The sequence below is a fragment of the Trachurus trachurus genome (genome assembly GCF_905171665.1).
Source record: "Trachurus trachurus genome assembly, chromosome: 5".
NCBI classification, from domain to species: domain Eukaryota; kingdom Metazoa; phylum Chordata; class Actinopteri; order Carangiformes; family Carangidae; genus Trachurus; species Trachurus trachurus.
This window is the reverse complement of record NC_139896.1, coordinates 29,133,398-29,153,629: the sequence shown is the minus strand read 5'-3', so window position 1 is coordinate 29,153,629 and position 20,232 is coordinate 29,133,398. Positions and strand designations below refer to the sequence as shown.

At 40.1% G+C, this 20,232-nt stretch overlaps 1 protein-coding gene across 17 annotated transcripts; it reads left to right on the top strand.

Moving 5' to 3' along the window:
- The first annotated feature begins 2,216 nt into the window (after nt 1-2,216).
- LOC310986385 (inter-alpha-trypsin inhibitor heavy chain H3-like) lies at nt 2,217-19,288 on the top strand. Of its 17 annotated transcripts, none has more exons than XM_083972260.1 (24): nt 2,217-2,375; nt 3,490-3,650; nt 3,750-3,854; nt 4,992-5,154; nt 5,252-5,362; nt 5,628-5,756; nt 6,043-6,159; nt 6,288-6,456; nt 6,548-6,658; nt 6,881-7,062; nt 9,065-9,244; nt 9,632-9,753; nt 10,344-10,546; nt 10,758-10,784; nt 11,043-11,123; nt 11,437-11,475; nt 11,770-11,835; nt 14,308-14,343; nt 16,153-16,263; nt 16,841-16,948; nt 17,070-17,238; nt 18,447-18,598; nt 18,770-18,854; nt 19,075-19,288. In XM_083972260.1, the coding sequence occupies exons 1-24, from the start codon at nt 2,304-2,306 to the stop codon at nt 19,178-19,180; spliced, it is 2,805 nt and encodes a 934-aa protein (XP_083828386.1). In that variant the 5' UTR covers nt 2,217-2,303; the 3' UTR covers nt 19,181-19,288. The 17 variants fall into 17 exon arrangements, with proteins under 17 accessions (XP_083828386.1, XP_083828384.1, XP_083828383.1 ...); XM_083972258.1 differs by having other exon boundaries at nt 16,153-16,269; XM_083972257.1 differs by lacking the exon at nt 14,308-14,343 and adding an exon at nt 12,730-12,783.
- Nucleotides 19,289-20,232: the final 944 nt, after the last annotated feature.

Here is a 20,232-nt window from a genome sequence, read left to right as displayed (position 1 = left end):
GCTGCCGTGTGTATATACGAATTCTTGTTAGTCTGTACATAGCTCCTGTGTTTGTACAGTTAACATTAGATAACCCATAGGTTGGTGCTGCAGCTATGTGTCTTAATGCAACACCTAATTAGCCACCATCATGCCGTCACTGTGAAGACTTGACATCCTGGTCACTAGGACTGGTTGCTTTACTCTGCTCTCTCAGTCCAAGGATAGGTTTCGCTCTTCATCAATGAAATGCTTCCAGCACAAGCGCTTGAAATATCCTTAAGAGATTGAATGAACTTGAACTTTATCTTCAGGTGGAAAAAAAACACCTGTGAGAGTGCCTTGAATTGCAGTTTCAGTTTTCTGAAGAAAAGCAGACACTAGATATTCTGTATATGCGTTCACCTTTGAAGGTAAATTACATGATTTGAATAATGAATGTGGGTTAAAAATATTTAATTTAGCAACAGAACATGATAAATCACAATAATCTGGTCATGTGGCAGTTGATAAAAAATATCACAGATTGTAAAAAAAAAAAAAAAAAAAAAAAAAGTCAAAATCTGAGTTAAGTAATTTAATATATTATGTAGGTTAACATAATTTAATATGTTAACTGTAGGTTTTTCCTTGCTCACTGATTTCCTTGTGGTATTGCTCTACCGACGTCACCACAGCCTGCATGAATACACTGATATTCTGAATGTGCACAGGTTGATGTGGTGGGTGACGGGAGGACATTGTGAAGAGAAACTGGCACTGAAACCATACGACAAGGAGGGCTGAAGGACTCAACACACGAGTCAAAAATCATAATCATCCCATACCTCTGCTGATGCAGTCTGTAGCTTTATATATTGTTGCCTTTGTGGTTACTAAGAGATTACTGTGTGGTTGGTTGTTGTTTGATAGATGCTGATAATTTGACGATGTGAAAGGCACAGCCATGATTGAAGAATGTGAATTACTGAGAAGCAACAACTGTTTGACATGCTCTTTGTATAATGCATAGGCTTTGTAATTTCTGTTCATTAGATCCTGGCCTCACACAATCATCTGGCTCGTACATCTAATTGTATGTATCACTGCTTAGTTCAAAGACCTCCGCCAAATATTGCACTATCACCGTTCTCGCTATGTCAATAGTAACGCCTCAAAAACAACACTCTCAATACTTTCCTCTCATAAAGCTCCTTGAATCCCTCCGAGGAGCAGTTTGTTGAGTGCATCAGTGTGTTGACTTATCCTCATGAAAACACAGCAGTAGCAAAAAAATGATGTAGTCAAAAAACAAGAGGCACAAATTGTGTTCTTCAAAACTGAGTCAGCCAGTGTAGACACTTTGCTTAAGTGCAGACTGAGCTTCTTTTAACCTAAATACATAATTTTTTCAGTTAAGAGGCTTCATCAGTTGATTAGGTCCTTCACCTCCAGACCACACAGAAACAGCAGAGGCCGAGATATCCTGCCTGTTAGTCCTGAGTGTGAGTGAAGTCCATGAAATGCTGGAGCCTGCATTTCCCATAATATAACTCTGTAACATCTTTGACATTATTAGTTATTTTTCAAATGTGGGAGCATTTCTCCCAGAGCCACAGAAGACATTAAACAGCTGTTTGCACAGGTTAAGAATAATAAACTGTATGTAAATTAGTGCCCATATAAAATCCCTCCAAGTTTGCACAGTGTGACACTATTTTGATTTAAACTGAACATTTGTCTTTCCTTAATGAAGACTAATGATGTTTTTTTATTGTGTATACTGCTATTTTCTTTGTGCTCTACTTCCTGTCTTTGATCTCTTTAATGCTTGCAGTGAAAGCTAGATGTACATTTGCTTTTGCCTGCTGTTTCCCCCCACACACTTTCCCGATCTTGTCAGATCGGTACTCTTTCACAAAAGCTGTACATACTTGGAGACAGTAATAATAAATTCATTTTTGCTTGACACCAGTCATTTTCTTGTTTTCATTCACAGTGTGGACTGAGCAGATCAACCCAGAATGTCCCTGTGCATCTCTTTCACTTTAAATTTTCAAGCCAATTCTCTATGTTGGTGTGCGTGCGTGTGTGTGTGTGTGTGTGTGTGTGTGTGTGTGTGTGTGTGTGTGTGTGTGTGTGTGTGTGTGTGTGTGTGTGTGTGTGTGTGTGTGTGTGTGTGTGTGTGTGTGTGTGTGTCCACGTGCACGTGTGTGATTATGTGCAAGTGAGATAGGAGGAGAGAGAAAAGTTTGCCCAAAACCGTATGTACACATTGTGTCCTTGTCTGTTTGAGTTTAAACGACAGTGTGAGCTGCCTGGGCTGCAGTCTGGTGGGAGCCATCATGGAAAGAGCCGTGGTGCAGATCACCCTCTTTGGGCTGCTGCTGGCTTTGGCTACTGCACTGCCAAACAAGGTAAGATCACAGAATCTATATGAATATATATCTATATAAATGCAGATTGATTTTCACAGATATCTGTGAACTGTGAGACTTCACTGATGCCTCCCACCAACACTGTGTTTTTCACCTTCATTTGATCTTTGCTCTGCTTGCTGTCAGCCAGTGATCAATGAACATTTGTCTAAAGGCAGAATCTGCATCTATATTAATGAAGATGGATTTACACAGACATGAACAGATGTCTGTGAACTGTGCTCGTGCAATTTTTGGTATAGATTTGGTAAAATGTTTGGTCTGTCAGCATCTTTGTCAGTTTTTGTTCCTCCTTATGGTTTCATGTTCAAATGTGTGTTAGTCATGCTGTGGGGAATATATCTGTCCAGACAGTGAGAGTGAAGGATCTCTACTCTACTTTAAAGACAACACAAAAACAAAGTCCCTATCATTGATCATTTCATTTCAGGCTTAAGAATTAAGGGTTAATGATCAGTTGAGGGTAATCTTGGTAACACTTTACAATAAGGGTCCCTTAATTAACGTTAGTTAGTACATTATTAAGCATTAATATATAAACTAATGTGTTAATTAATGCTGAGTAATGCATACATAATGATAACTAATTACATTATTCAACTTTTATTATTAATGTATTAACTAACTTTGAGTAGTAAACATTAATGAACTGCTTACTAATAGGCATTAATTAATGTGTTTCCTAATACTGATTGTTAATATATCTGTAAACAGTTAATTAATGCTTAATAATGTACTAACTAACGTTAATTTAGGGGCCCTTATTGTAAAGTGTTACCGTAATCTTAAAATCAGAGTAAGCCCTCAGAAAATGCCAACAATTCAGTGTAATGCAACTGCGTCGCACACACACGTTTGGATGTGTAGTCTATGTAGCCTACAACTCTATGTACAAGTCATTTCCATGTAATATCAAGATGAAGAATAGTGAGAACGGGGAGTTTCTGCAGTTAGACCAATGAGACCTCACTGATGCCTCCCACCAACACTGTGTTTTTCTCCTTCATCTGATCTTTGCTCTGCTCGTGTTTAGCCAGTGATCAATGAAGCCTTGTTTATTTTATTGTGAAATCCGCCTCCCTTATTTGCGCAGGATGACTGGGACATCTACAGCTTTCACATCAACTCCACGGTGACCAGTCGCTACGCCACCACTGTCATCACAAGCCGTGTGGCCAATCGTATGGATGAATCAAAAGAAATTGAATTCCTTGTACGGATTCCCAAGAATGCCTTCATCAGTAAATTCAGAATGTATGTGAATATTTTTGCACATAACAAAGTACATAACAAAGTACACATTTTAAGCAGGATAAAGTATATGAACATGATCTTTTTCTTGGTGGTCTTCAGGTTTATAGATGGACAGGTGTACGATGGCATTGTGAATGCTAAGGAGAAGGCTCAGCAGCAGTACACTGAGGCTGTGTCCCGTGGCCAAAGTGCTGGGATTGTCAGGTATTACATGGATCAGTGGTTCAAATTATTGCCAAGTCTTATACAGCTCTCTCTCTCACACACACACACACACACACACACACACACACACACACACACACACACACACACACACACACACACACACACACACACACACACACACACACACACACACACACATACACACACACCACACACACACATATACAGTACTGTGCAAAAGTTTGGGGCACTTCACATGTTTAGATTCTTATCCATTATGCAGTAAGACACGGCGGCTGTGGTAGAGCACCAACTGGAAGGTCTGAGGTTCAATTCCCGGCTCCCCCAGTCTGCATGTCGAAGTGTCCTTGGGGAAGAATGAATGAATGAATGAATGAATAGCCTCCAAGCCTGTCTGCGCACAGAGCTGTATGAATGTGTGTGAAAGGGTCAGTGTGAAGTGTAAAGCGCTTTGAGTGGTCCAAGTGACTAGAAAGTGCAAGTCCATTTACCAAGAAGTGTCTGATCGGTCCTACATTTATTCTGCAGCATAACAATGACCTAAACATTACGGTCAGTGTCAAAAATAACTATTTCAATTCAAGAAGAAGTCCTGCAACAGAGTCCCAATCCCAACATTATGAAGAGACAGAAGACACTGATACAGATGAACTATGGCAAGTTCTCCGAGACGCTTCAACAAGCTGCCAGACCAGAACATTGAAGAACTGTGTGCAAGTGTCTGGAGGAGAACTGGAGCTGTGGTCACAGCAAGTGATGATCTGATTTAGGTTTCTTCTGTTGACGGACCTTTGGATGAAGTTAATCCATAAATAAAGACTATTAATGACCTTCACTTTACCTAAAGCGCCTAAAACGTTTGCACAGTACTGTATATATGCACATTTATACATACATTGTTCATTTGTTCATTTTGACTTCTCTTTTTCTTGTTTTTGCTTCTTTCTTTTAAATGCTTTGACATCTTCAGGTCAGATGGAAAAAGTCCCTGTTGCAATAGTATCACTTACATTTCATACCTTTAAGCTCATAACCTGTGACGAGGGGCCACAACAATATATTGTTTCATATTAAAGGGTCATAACACAAGCCAGACGGGGTGGGGGCGTGGAGGCCTTTGATTTAGTACTATGTTAATGGTATGTGTTGCAGCTCTGTAGGGAGGACCCTGGAGGAATTTAAGACCTCTGTGACCATTGCACCGCACAAAAAAGTGACTTTTGAACTCACATATGAGGAACTGCTGAAACGCAGGCTTGGGAAATATGAGCTGCAAATCCACGCTCGCCCCATGCAACCAGTCAAAGACTTCAAGGTGTGTTTGTCCTGTTCATCTGGGGGGGAATCACTGCTGTGTTAACAACAGCTTTCATGGCCAGAGCTTCTAAATATTGCGTTTTTCTCAATGACAGGTCGATGTGCACATTCATGAGAAAGCCGGCATCAGTTTCGTTGACGTCAAAGGAGGACTGAGCACCAAAGCCCTGGCTAATGCCATCACCAAAACACATGTTGACAAACAGGTACAGTGTGTAGTGACACCACACATAATAACACAATCATGATCATTTTCTTAACTGTTTGACTCAGTATACATACCAATATTGCTCATCCTTTAGCCCATCTCCTAGCACTGCTACACACAGTACATCTATCTGCACATTTGCATGTGCTGTATTTATTTCTACCTAACAACACTACACAATGCCTCCGTAGATCAATCAAATGTGATATAAAAACTGAAGACTCGACCAATGAAAGCCATTTATTCATTCATCCTGTTTTCAGGCCTGGGTGTACTTCTACCCCACCGAGGATCAGCAGCTAACATGTGACAGCTGTGGAAAGGAGGGTATGAATGGAGATCTGGTTGTTGTGTATGATGTCAACAGGAACACCACATTCGGAGACCTCAAGGTACAGCAGCACTCCATCTTTCTTAAAGGTAGAGTGTGTAGGATTTTCCCAAAAACAAAATATAGTTATACAACAAAAATCCTGCTTCATCATCACCTATGGGATGAATCTGAATGTTGTGTTTACAAACCACAACGAACAAACCTACAGACTCTACCTTTAACTTGGTACATAATGAATCTGTAAGAGCTAAAAACAAACCAACAAATAACTAAAATACCTTAAATTCCAATTTTATCTTCCTGTCCTTTCAACCAAATCCAACTTTCTTCTGACTTCCCTCAAGAAATCAGACGGGTACTTCATTCATCACTTCGCTCCATCTAGCCTTCCACGCATACCAAAGAATGTTGTCTTTATTATTGATCGAAGTGGCTCCATGCATGGCAAAAAAATACAACAGGTCAGTGTGTGTCATGTTACATGTATTTTCAATCAACTTTACTTTGCAGAAAATATACGAACACTCATGAAACAAACTCATCATATATCACATATTTTATATATTTATTTATATATTTTCTCCCTCAGACCAGAATTGCTTTAATCCACATCTTGAATGACCTGGCAGAGGATGACCACTTTGGTCTCATCACCTTTGATGGCTCCGTTTCTCACTGGAAACGAGAACTTGTCCAGGCCAGCAAGGGAAACCTGGATAGTGCCAAGACATTTGCACGGGGAATTCAAGATAGAGGAGGTGAGGTGGTATAATGGATAGATTTATTCTCAACGGTTGACAGCAGAGTGAAAGGAATGAACATTTTTCCTTTTTTTTCGTTTCATTTCAGCCACGGACATCAATGAAGCAGTGTTGGAAGGAGCGAAAATGCTGAATGCCCATCCCAGAGAAGGCTCAGCATCCATCCTCATTCTTCTCACTGATGGAGACCCAACATCAGGTTATGATAAAACACACATGCACAAATTTAAAATAAAAGGAATTATGTGGATCTTTTAAAGAACTGAAGGAGAGAGTTCTGTCTGAACTTGGAGGATCATGGACATTATTTTATTTATTTAAACCTTTTACTGATCACATGATAATTGTTTGATTGTACCATGTCAGGGAGTTTGAGTTTAATTTCTAACCTTTCTAAACCACATGTCTTGTGTTTTCGCAGGGGTGACAAACCTGGAAATGATACAGTCAAACGTGAGAAGGGCCATCGCAGACAAATTCCCACTCTACTGTCTCGGTTTTGGCTTTGATGTCAATTTTGACTTCCTGAAGACCATGTCACTGCAGAACAACGGTGTGGCACGACGGATTTATGAGGACTCTGACGCTGACTTACAGCTGAAGGTATTTGAATTGCTTGCACTTCCTTCACATGGTGAATATGTAGGCCTCACGACCTTTGACACAACACTGGTGGACTCAAATGCACGACTTCTGGACAGACGTGGATATGACAAAAAAGGTATTTATTTGAACACAAAATTCAATCAAACAAAAGACGCTCACAGTGAAGATCAAAACTTATCTTGAAAACTTAACTGGGATGCTTGACAAGACTCAGAGACTGGATGAGACAAACTGGCAACAAGACAACGGGAGTCAGGGCCATGAGGTGGGGAAAAATATGTGAAACTAATCAGAGGTGCGGTTGACCATCTCACTGGAGGGAAAATCACACAAAGGGAGGAAGTCAGGGTTTGAAACGAGAGGGAAAAGGTGAGTACAAAATAAAACAGGAAGTGCATTACAGGACTATAGGCATGAGTGACATAGCTTAAAGAACCTACAAAGAACTAACTGGACATGCAAAACTCTCTCCTTTCTGCTTTTGTCTCTGTATGACCTACAAAAACAAATGAGGTCATCAGTGGGAAGCTATTTCTAGAAGGTGACACTCTTGTAGATTTGGATTGTAGATGCTTTAAAGGTGTTCAGAAATGGCCTATTTGTCCCCCCTCCTTCCACGAGTTTCCGCACGAGGTTAGACCAGCTCGTTGTGTGTGTGTGTGTGTGTGTGTGTGTGTGTGTGTGTGTGTGTGTGTGTGTGTGTGTGTGTGTGTGTGTGTGTGTGTGTGTGTGTGTGTGTGTGTGTGTGTGTGTGTGTGTGTGCGCAAGTGTGTTTAGCTAACGTATAGCCTACCCCTTTACCACTGGTCAAAAAACCCGTTTAAACCTGCTAACAATCGGCTTTTGGTGGCAGTGGGAAAGGCACACCGAGCCGCGTCGACCTGTGTCAACGCGGCCCCCGTCGCCGTATGTGAATTTGCATGGCTGATGAATTTGCGCGTCTGCATTATCCAATGCGAAACAAACTACCCCACTTTCACCCTGGATTTAAAGGAACAACGAGGAGTTTTGGAAAAGCGAAGCGTTTTCACACTACATTTATGAGCCTCCGCGCACCGTGAAATTCTTTGACCGGCGCAAGACAGACTCATGTTTTCATTCATCAAGAATTAAAGTCAGAGGTTCGAAGACGATCACATACCGTTGTAGTTCCGACCATAAACGGCGATTCAGTGGCGTTATTCTCATGACTCGCCGGGCAGTGTCTGCGAAACCAAAAGTAAAGAAACGCTGGTCGGCTCGACCAACATTTCCACCACCACTAATAATAACAAAATAACGATAGAGACAAAACGATAGCCTATATTTATCGAAAATGGGCCCATTAACAAGTGTGGGTAGCGTAGATTCATCCACATTAATATGAGACTTTTTTATTGTCGCAGAATTTTTTGTTCTGCCGCTGGAGAAACTCCTCGTTGTCCCTTTAAAATAGAATTTTGCACAAAGTTTGTGCTACGTCTGATAGATGAGTGATTACACTCATTTTAAGACCCATAGTGGGATCAAATTCAATTTTTTTAACCACCTTTACCATAAAATGACACAAAGACTAAACATGAAGCTAAGGCATGACATTACCTAGCCTACATAAAACAGCCTGACTAAAATTAAAGCAGAAGTAAGCGATCCGGTCGTTTTGTTAGCAGTTAGCAGTTTAGTTAGGAGTTAGCAGTCCCTGTCCTCGTCCCTACGTCACCACATTCACGCGCATCCCTTGGCTGCACACACAGAGAGGACCGCCCCTTTATGCCGTTCTCTCTCCTCATTGGATAAAGGTTGTAGGATACAAGGAAAGTTTTCTCCTCGGCTTACAGCAGAGCAGAGTGACTGACAGACCCGTGTTTCAGACCAAACACTCTATATAAGTGATTGCTGTCGGAAACTATTTAAGACTTATATTAACACAAACATTCCGCTTACTTCTGCTTTAACACACTGATACATTTTCACAGAAAACAAACTGAGCATAGTTGACATGTCCTCTGTGTATCAACAGGGCTTCTATGAGGAGGTGGCCACTCCTCTGCTGACGGATGTGACAATGATCTATACAGGAGGGAGCAATCTAACCCAGACTAATTTCAGCCAGTATTACAATGGATCTGAGATCGTGGTGGCCGGTCAGATCACTGACAATGACATCGAGACCTTCAGCCCACAAGTTGTAGCCATTTCGGTAAGAATCAGTCCAATCTGCACATGAGATATGCTCTTCTCAAAGGTTTCCATGATTCATGTGGACTTTATCATGGAAGAGGAAGTATGTTAACGGAGGATGATGATGATGATCTATAAATCTATAAATCTATAAATCGAATAGTGTTGATATATATATATTTATATAAACTGAAGAATAGTTAAAAAGGGGTGGGAAATTTAAAAAAGTTTTGTACTTCTTCCCACTCCTTTTTCAAACAATGTGCGGTGTTTTGTTATGTCTTGGATCTATTTTTATTTATTTATTTATTTTTCTTTCTTTTGTATGTACAAATAGTTACATACTTTTTTTAATACATGTTCAAAAATATAATTCATTCATTTATTCATTCATTCATTATCACAGGGCACTCGGAGGGTAACGTTCTCTGAGTCGAGCACCACAGTGAAGTCTCCTGAAGCAGTGTCTGACGGCCTTATCAAGAGGGTCTGGGCCTACCTCACTGTCAAACAGCTCCTGGAGAAAGAGTAAGCGTTTTTTTCTCTGGGTTTTTGTTGTTGTTGTTTGTTTGTTTCATAATCTTTTTTTTTTTATTATTATTAAAGGTAGGGGAGGAGATCTTTTTTTGAGCATTTTTACTGTATTGCTTGAAATCCTCCTCACATCCCAATTGCAACCAAAGGCTTTTTCACAACAATGAAAAAAGTCAGTCAGCTGTGGAACAGACAGTCCTGTAAAAACATCATCCAATCATTTTGAACGTCACGAATGAATATGTATATATGTATAATATATAATAACAGGCGCTTCAGAGAGAAGTTTGAAGAAAGGGGCTTGGACTTTTGAATGACGTTTTTTCACAATCTAGCCTGCATAGGATCTCCTACTCTACCTTTAATCTATAAAATGTAAAGAAATATTGGAAAAGGCTCATCACAATTTCCCAGAACTTCAGGTTGATTTTTTTTTTTAAACAAAAAAAAACAGATTTCTCATTTGTAGCTGATGATTTTCTCTTGAAATCAAACAGTGGTAGATAGTTGGGTTGGCTACTATTTCAAATAACAAACAAGCCTACTGTGTTGTTAGCTATCATGTTTAAAACACGTGCACACAGGCTGCTGTTAAATGAAACTGAGAAGGAAAAAGTGAAGAAAGAGGCCCTGGAGCTGTCGCTGAAGTACAGCTTTGTGACCCCACTCACGTCCATGGTGGTCACCAAGCCTCCGGGGGAGAGCACAGATGTGCTTAATAAACCCAAGGAGGGCCAGTCCCAGCCACCACAGAGAGGGTATCCTGGAATGGTTGGTGCAGGACAAAGTGAGCAACACATTTGTGAACAAAACATACTATTTACAACTATGCCTAGTACACTCACTGTAGAACTCACTGTTCATGTTTTGTGTGTAATGATAATTCAGATTTCAAGTGTGGGATGTGAAGCTGAACTGAAGAATTAATTTATTGATGAATTTTTTTTATACTGTAGTCTACATCAAATTCATGTTGTTTTCTCTTTTCTTTTTGACAGGCAGAAGCCATCCTCCATTAATGTCATGTATGTATTTTACTGAATATTAAATATGAGAGCCTGACAATGAAATAATTACCACCTACTACTACACATATATACACATACCAAATGCATATTGGACATTTCAGAATCAAGACAGTGCATTGTATATTTGCTAAAATCCATCCATCAATGAGTCACACATTTGAGTAACAACCAAAAAGTTATCACATGAACAACTGTGCTGCATATTTGCTAAATGTTGATACACCCAACTCATGTCTCGCCGAAACATCACTGCAGGGCAGATGTCAAGCTTGGATGTTAATTTTCCGGAACCATTAATGATCCATCACGTGACTTCACATGACCACCCAATCCTAGGTGAACTTCCCATGTTCAGTTACTAAGCATAGAGGACATGCATAACAACCAAGGTTGTAAATCGGTCCCTCTAATGATCAATCAGCAAAATATGCAAAGATCATACAGCCTAATGGGACAGGTCCATCAAAAGAAAGAAAGAAAGATTGCAGTACCAAGACAAGTGCATTGTTTGCTAAAACCCCAAATCCAAAACGTTATCACATGAAAAAAGGTGCTGCATCTTTGCTAAACATTGATACAGCTAACCGATGCTTCACTAAAACATCACTGCAGATAACACAGATGTTAAGCTTGGCTGTTTGTTTTCCAGTTTCACGCGTTATTGAAGGCGAACCTTCAGTGACCAAAGGTGAACTTCTATTTCTTAACCACCCATGTTCAGTTACTCAGCATAGAGGACATGCACTTTACCAAGGCTGTCAATGATCAGTAAACAAAAGATGCAAAGAAAGAAAGGTTTCAATACCAAGACAAGTGCATTGTTTGCTAAAACCCATCTGCCTGTGATACATACTGTAACCAAAAAGTTATCACATGAAAAAATGTGCTGCATCTTTGCTAAATATTGATGCAGCTAACCGATGCTTCACTAAAACATCACTGCAGATAACACAGATGTTAAGCTTGGCTGTTTGTTTTCCAGTTTCACGCGTGATTCAAAGCGTCCCTTCAATGTCCCGTCCATCGTCCCGCCTATCGCCACGCAAAGGTGAACTTCTATTTCTTAAAGGGATAGTTCAACATTTTGGCAAATTGGCCCATTGCCATAATCGCTATAGTCATAGCAGTGGGTTCACTGCCTTTATTTGTCGGTGCAAGCTATTTTTAGAACAGCGGAGAAGAGCCGCGAGCTGCTCAGAGCTAGGCTACCGAGGCTAAAGGGATTTCTTGGTTTCCCTCATCAAACTCATCAAATACACAATCCAAGGACAAGTGGAGAAGTGGACATGTTGTGACCTCCACATTCACCACGCTATGAGATAATAACGGAACGTTACGAGACAGAGTTGTTTTAGAGGTAGCCTACATTCATGCAAAACCGCTGATGTGCGTTGCCTTCAGGGATAGTTTTTCAGCAAGCAGTCTCTGTATTTACCTCTAAAACAACTCTGTCTCGTAACGTTGCATTATTATCTCATAGCGTGGTGAATGTGCAGGTCACAACTTGTCCACCAGAGCGTTTTGGAGTTGTTGGATTGTGTATTTGATGAGTTTGATGAGGGAAACCAAGAAATCCCATTAGCCTCTGTAGCATAGCTCTGAGCAGCTCGCGGCTGCGCTCGGTCGTTCTAAAAATAGCTTGCACCGACAAATAAAGGCAGTGAACCCACTGCTATGATTATAGCGATTATGGCAATGGGCCAATTTGCCAAAATGTTGAACTATCCCTTTAATCACCCATGTTCAGTTACTCAGCATAGAGGGCATGTATACTTTACTGAGGCTGTCAATGATCAGTCAACAAAAGATGCAAAAGAAAGAAAGAAAGATTTCAGTACCAAGACAAGTGCATCTTTGCTAAATATTGATACAACTAACCGATGCTTCACTAAAACATCACTGCAGATAACACAGATATTAAGCTTGGCTGTTTGTTTTCTAGGGGCAAAAAGGGGCAAAATCTCCTCTACACACATCCATACAGTGCCACGCCAAGGTGAACTTCTATTTCTTAAAGGTAGAGTCAGTAGGTTTGTTCGCTGCAGTTTGTGAACACAACATTCAAACTTGGCCCCTCCTCTCGGGCTCAACTGGGCTCACCCCTTGCCCCTGACAGCCGTTGTCAGTGGAACCCTTCTCCGCTTCGGCCTTCAAAGTTCTTGTTTGAATTTCCTTTTCTTTACTGGTAAGTGCATATCTGTCATTGGCGGGGGAGAAAATACCACATAAACGTCATCTCAAATAAATTTAAACAACCATCGTTAGAGTGACACTTTGTCACTTTGTCACTGTAACGATGGTCGTTGGCACATGGAGCACAAAGGGTTCCAGTGACATCATCGGTCTTGTGAACGCCCTCACAGAGGTTAAATACCTGGATCTCCACACCAGATAGTTGGACCAGTCCCAGCTTGGTCAGATGCGTACATGAACTGATGAAGCCTCTTGGAAGAGAGGTGAAACGTCTTCCTAGACAAATAACCAAGTCCACTTGAGTTTGATTTAAATTTATTTGAGATAACTATGACCTGGACAAATGAGAATATTCACAGGCACATCCCATCCACACCAAAACGTCAAAAGACACAGTCACCACCACACATGAGTAGAAGCCCATAGGTGATGATGAAGCAGGATTTCTGTTGTATAAGTCCTTAAGTTGTTTTTTAGGAAAATCCTACAGACTCTACCTTTAAGTTCTCAGCATAGAAGACATGCAAAAGCTGTAAATCAGTGCCTCCAATGATCAGCAAAACTTCCTTTAAAAGTAATTGAAAACATCACATTAAAACATTAAAAATACAATTTCTTGAGCTGTAGATATATGTAACTAGCCGCCGATATAAACATAATTACGGCAAGTTCTTTTAAATGAACACGTTTACATGAAGTCACGTTGCCTTAATTATGTGTAGGGAGCTGTTAGTGTGTGTGAGCTCAGTTTTACAGTGGATGCTACATGAAATGATCCTCTGACATCATCCTTTTTTTCTTCTTTTCTGTCTTTTCGTGGCTTTGCTCCATCTCTCCTCTGATCGCTCCACTGAATTCTGACAACGCTGCTCATCAGTTATAAAGGTCCATGTGAAACACAAGCGGAGTAGGCTATGTCATATAAGAGTTAGTAGCCTAACTAATTACCAGTAAAAATAACTATTCCGTTACTTTTTCTTTATAAACTGCTCAAAGATGTCAAATTACTTGGACTCGCCTCCCTAACCTCCTGGCTTTTAACGGCCAACCCCCACTTGATGGACTGAAAAAAAACATGTAGGCTATGATATAATAATAATAATGCGAGTGAAATTAATTAAACAATGTTTCCATTCAGGAAAAAAGCTAACATGTGTCTCGAAACGAAACGGAAAGCGCAGCCTGGCAGCAACTTTCTTCCTGCACACTCTGGAGACAGGACAAGTGTCTTCAGCCAGCTGTCCCTCAGCGGTCTTGTTCAACCCAAAATACGCCCATATACAATTTTTTTGATTTTCTTTTTCTCCACACCATGCTTTTGATCTAGATCCCTCCAGATCCGGTCCAAGGGGTGGCTACTTCGGTAGGCTTTTTTATGGAACACCATTTCCGCCACTTGATGGAAAAAAACAAGATTATAGTTTTACCAAAGTCCTTATATTCAATAGGCTATAGAACATCTCTGGCCTTACTCAAAATAATGAGATACTAACTTAAAATAATGAGATACTTTATTGAAATAATGAGATACTAATGCAAAATAATGAGATTCTTTCTCAAAATAATGAGATACTAAGTCAAAATATTAAGATATTATCTCAAAATAATCAAGTTAACGGTTGAGTCTGTAGGATTTTCCTAAAAAACAAAATAAGGACTTATACAACAGAAATCCTGCTTCATCATCATCACCACATATGAGTTTCTATACTTTGATGTTTTGGTGTACTCAGGACGTTTCTGGGCGGAGTCAGTGTGTTTTCCCCAGCCAATGACAGAGCGCAGGTGAAGCTGGGCGAACGGCACTGTGGGCTTGTATAAAAACAACCACCAAAGTAGGTAGACACTGGACGCTGTCAAGGAGAAATGGCGGATGCACGCTTAGCAGCGAAGAAAAGGAAATACAGTACAAACGTGGTTCTGGAGTGTGGGGGCCATACCAAGCCACCGAGTTTGTGTCTGCAGACACAGTCACCACCACACATGAGTAGGTGATGATTTAGCAGGATTTCTGTTGTATAACACCACGTCCTGACATACAGCGACGCAAGCGAGCGAGGGAAAGTGATTAGAATGCATACTTTTCAATCAGCCCGTCCTGACCATAGACTGTAAAAAGAATGGACGTAGCGTCCGTGACGTCACCCATTGTTTTTGGGGAGTCGTTTTTGTGACTCAAATATGGCGGCCTGAACAGCGCCATGTTGGATTGGCCGGCCGAGAACCCGCCCACTGGCCTCGAAGCAGCTGTCCACGGAGCTGCTTGGACCTGTCACTCAACGTTTCCGCGCCCTAATTGGCCAGAGTTTTAACCTAATAATAGTAAAACGGTAGAGTTAAAAAAAATGTCACCCCCCTCAGAGTGTGTGCGGGGGTAGAAACTATCAATTGAGACAAAAAAACATTCTGACACCAGGCTTTAACATGTTTATTGAGGATGTAAAGTCGGCGATTTTAACATGGGGGTCTATGGAGAATGCTCCCTTCTGACACCAGCCCCCAGAGGAAGCCGAGGGGATTGCAGTTTTTTGAACGCGGAAGTGAGCTCCACTTCTCAGACCGACAACTGCCCCCTTGGTCCTGACGTGCCACGATCGAGCGACATCGCTCTGTCCAGCAATGTCGCTCAACCCTGAAAAAATCGCTCACTCTGTCTCTCTCGCAGCGGTGTCCCGCCCCTAAACACTTCTTATTGGCTGAAAAGAAACCAGGAAATGCCAGGAATCTAAAAAATAGCGGCAGAGGTTTCTTTCTGTCCCTCGATAATTTGATTGGTTTGGATTCTGAACCATTAGAATATACTCAAGACAAAATCGTCACGCTGCATATCAGGACACCTTCGCGCGAGATTTCGTCGCAGTTTCGCTTGCTGCGGTGCCAGTCTTAGATTTTTCTTAGGAAAATCCTACAGACTCTACCTTTAACTCTAATGTCCTAACAGAACACATAAAATCAGTGATATTTTACTGCATTTATATATATAATATTCTGACTAAGTATCTTATTATTTTGAGTTAGTATGTCATTATTTTGAGTGTCTCGTTATTTTTGAGAAATTATCTCATTATTTTGAGTTATTAGATCTTATATTTATCTTTATATATATATATATTTATTTATTTTTAACCGAGATAACACATGTATTAAACTGGTTTTGTGTGCATTTTTACAGGTCATTTCATACCAGCGAGCCTCCCAGATTATGATTTAGAGGATGATTTTGTGGAGGCTTATGATGATGCTGTGATTGCGGCCTCTGTATCATCACCACTAGCAACCACTGGTACTGGTACTGCATACATTTAATTAATTGTATAGTTATGATTTATTGATTTATTAATTTGTCAATATTTATACAAAGGGTGCTGATTCATAGGATTTAAAGATGTAAACAAACTTGCCTGTGACTTATAAAATTAAACCACTTAACATTTTTGTGATATTGCACATGCGGTGTATTCCGTTTTGTTGTATTTTTTTTATATGAATTAGGTCCACATAGTATTCCACTAGTAGACATGGGTACACACCATAAGGCCACTGGGGCTCCTTGAATCTTATGAGTCAGAGAACATAGTAGTAGATCTATTCAATTCTCTATGCTGGTTCCACACAAGCACATATATTATTTTATCATAGCAATACAAATCTCAAATGATCTAAAAAAAAAAAAAAAAAAAAAACCCTGTCTGCTGCAAAACATGTTGATCTCTACTGGGCACCACCAAAGTCAAGAATTGCATAGATTTGTCATTATCAAAATGCACCCTTAGTTTGTTCAATTGTAATTGAAAGCAAAGTCAGTTTATTTTCAGCATGTGTGTTTCCCTGTGTGTGACATTGTGTCTGTGTTTTTCTAGTTCCTCTGTCCCACAGGTTTTTGCTTAAAAGTGAGATTCAGTCTCTTCCACTTTGTTTTGATATCACTGGAAATATCTGCCTTAAGCTGCTTCACTATCCCAGCAGGGGTCAGTAATGTGCCACTTTCATTCACAAAATTGAACTTCCTCTATTTGTTTTTATTTGATTTCATAGTTTTACCCAGTTTGAAGTGTGGTGTTGAGTTGCATTTGTTCTCTCCTGTACCAGAGGTGACAGTGAATGGTGAGCTTGATTCAGTAACAAATGGAGGCTTCTCGAAAATCACCATCCACTTCAAAGCAGGCCAGTTTTTGGAGGTTACCACCAATGAAGTCAACTTACAAGATGGACAGACACGGAGGAGCATCACAGGAGAGGATCCTGTCTCAGTCGGAAGGTGACTTTGCGTTATTATGTTCAGGGATCATGAGTTGAGGTATCACTTTTCATTTAAACCAAGTGCCAAGCGCTGTAAATGAAAATGAAACACACAGGTGTCTAATCAAGGCACACACATATTCCATCTGAATTCATTAATAATCAGAAAGAGCTGTGCAGCCCCAAACACTACACATCACTGAGAGTGTTTATCCATACATGCACCTTCTACAGCTTGAGGGTGTTTATTAATTCACCAATACAACCACTGCATTTAAAAACTGAGACACACACAGCAAACCTGTCAGAGTGTAAACACTGTTTGGTTGACATCTTCCTCATTCTCCTGCCTGTTTGGTTTGCTGCACTTGCCGCAGTGAGACAAACCAGATCTTTATCATTCCGGTTGAAGCATCCAGTGACCTTGCATAGCTTAGCGCCTTTTGAGCCAAGATACACTCACTGAGCACGTTATCAGACAGGAACACTACACTGATACTGGTCAAGGCTTTGCTTTGCTCACAAAACAACTCGATATCTTTTCACTGCTGTTTAAAGAGTCTGGATCTCTTACAGCATGAAAGTAAACTTGAAAGCAGAGACTGAACTGAATTGAGGAATTGCTATCTTACTGTAAAAGGATAGTTCAACATTTTGGCAAATTGGCCCATTGCCATAATCCCTATAGTTTTAGCAGTAGGTTTGTTACCTTTAATTGCCTTGTTTTCGAGGCAAATGCAGAGACTGCTTGCCAAAAAACTGCCCCCAACCGGAACTCGTATCAGCGGTTTTGCATGAATTTACCTCCAAAACAACTCTGTCTTGTAACGTTCCGTTATTATCTCATAGCGTGGTAACGAACCTACTCCTAAAACTATAGGGATTATGGCAATGGGCCAATTTGCCAAAATGTTGAACTATCCCTTTCAGGTGTAAAGATTAATTAATACACATACTACAGTATGTAATATGTACAAAACTAATTCAAATTAAAACATGCTAAAACATAGATACAATTTATTATTATTATTAATTACATTTTTATAGACCATTTCAACCTGCACCCACACAGCTCTATGCACTGCGTTTCTGCCAGGTGATAGGTCGATTGGAAAGCTGAATAATTACTAATAACAATAACAGCTACACAGGTGTTCCGAACTAAGATCCTGGGGAGTGAATGTGAAAGTGAAAGTGAAATGTTAAACAAGCAGCATATTTTTCTAGCTTGACAGTAATCAGGAGGAACAAGGAAGTAGACGTGGCAGTCGGAGACATCCGCATCATTATCTTAATGCATGAGAAGGATGGCGCGGAATTCCTGTGGCCGGTTTTGAGACAGAAGCCATCTGACGACACCAACACCAGAGGGATTTTCGGTGGGTGATTATAGGCTGCTTGTTCTTGTGCACCATGTGAAAGTGTTGCATTAGCTTTCAAGCTTTAATATCAAGTAAACAACGGATTGAATCAATATTTGCATCAATTTTGGAGTTTGATAAAGTGTCTTATTAAATGAAATCATATCTATGTGTCCTTTGTGTGTTCAGGCCTAAATCCAGCAGTTTATGAGGAGGTGCAGCAAACTCCCTCAACAAAACTGAAGATCAAAGACCAGGAGATTGACGTCACCAGGTACGATTAGATTGTACTAATGGGAAGTGATAGAATAATTACTTTTTTATTAGCTGTTTACACATAGACTAGATTGTTGCCTAGAGAAAGCATTGGAGATAAGAAAACAAGCTTGTAATCAAGATAATGTGCAGACTGTGCAATTCATTTTACATATGTTTTCAAGACACAACCAATTATGATTACAAAGATTATGACAATATGTGTCTCTGCTGTGCAGATCCAGGGCTGACGACCACAGTACTGCCCCTCCCACCACACTGGACTGCTGGTTCATGTCTGCCGAGGCTGCCCTGCAGAGACCACTAGATGATGTCAAGTGTTGAATCACTTTACTTCAATCAATTTAGTTCAGAATAGAAATAAGATTAATCATTATAGACAAAAATGTTCAACATGTTACAAACTTAAAGAAATAAATGGCTTCCTACATATTTGGTTGTCTTGAACTTAATCATGTCATATTTAATGACTTTGTCAAATGGTTGTTAATATTAAGAAGCAGCAGAGTTGACCTTAGGAAGAAATTCTGGCCTCTTATTGGAATAACCTCCACTCCACATAAGTATCTCAGTGTTTTACAGCTAAAGAATGCTTCAAAGTTAATGAGTAACCACCACTGTATAAACACTTAGAAAATGGGAAAGTTCAGGGTCAGTGTACACAGTTTGTTTTGAATCCAGTTTGAACACATTTCTCAGGAGTGACAGGAAGACAGGAGTGTATACAGTTCAGTGTTATGTGGTAAAACCAGTTTAGCAGTAGGCTACATGTCAGCAGTGCATGCTTTTATTTCGTGCAAGATAGTTCTCCCCAGAGCGCAGAACAAGTCCAGGTCAAAGGTACACTCTTCTGAGCAGAGGCAATAAACATGTTCGTCAAGGCACAGTTACACTAAACTACATGGAACACATTCAAAAGTTTAAAACTAATCTGCTGGACAATGGTGGAGTCTTGTTTTGAAGAAAAAGTAGTAGTAGTAGAGCTGGTTGCACAGTGTGGAGGAATTCAGAGTGTGGAGTGTTTGACAACCACAACGTGCTTATTATTATTTATTTGGGTATTTACCCACTTAGTTTTATTTGTTGCTCTGTTGGTGTTACCTTCAGTATGTCTTTGTATGTCTTTATGTATGTATATGCCTATATATTAGAGAGATAAAGATTAGTGATTAGAATAAATCCAGTTAGATGAACTTATAAATTAACTTATTGTATCGATTATAATGACAAGGAAGCTTGATAGCTAATTTATGAATAGGGGGTGGGAGTAAATAAGTTTTACTTCTTCCCACTTCTTTTCGGATATGAAAAAAAAGATCCTCATTTTCAATCATTTCTTTTCTATGTGTTGTCTTTGCAAAGTATTTATTTGTTAT

Coding starts and splice junctions, on each gene's coding strand:
- LOC310986385 (XM_083972246.1), top strand. CDS start 2,304: ATGGAAAGAGCCGTGGTGCAGATCACCCTCTTTGGGCTGCTGCTGGCT. Junction 9,754..10,343: donor AAACAGCTCCTGGAGAAAGA/GTAAGCGTTTTT, acceptor ACGTGCACACAG/GCTGCTGTTAAATGAAACTG. Junction 11,476..11,769: donor CGAACCTTCAGTGACCAAAG/GTGAACTTCTAT, acceptor TTTGTTTTCCAG/TTTCACGCGTGATTCAAAGC.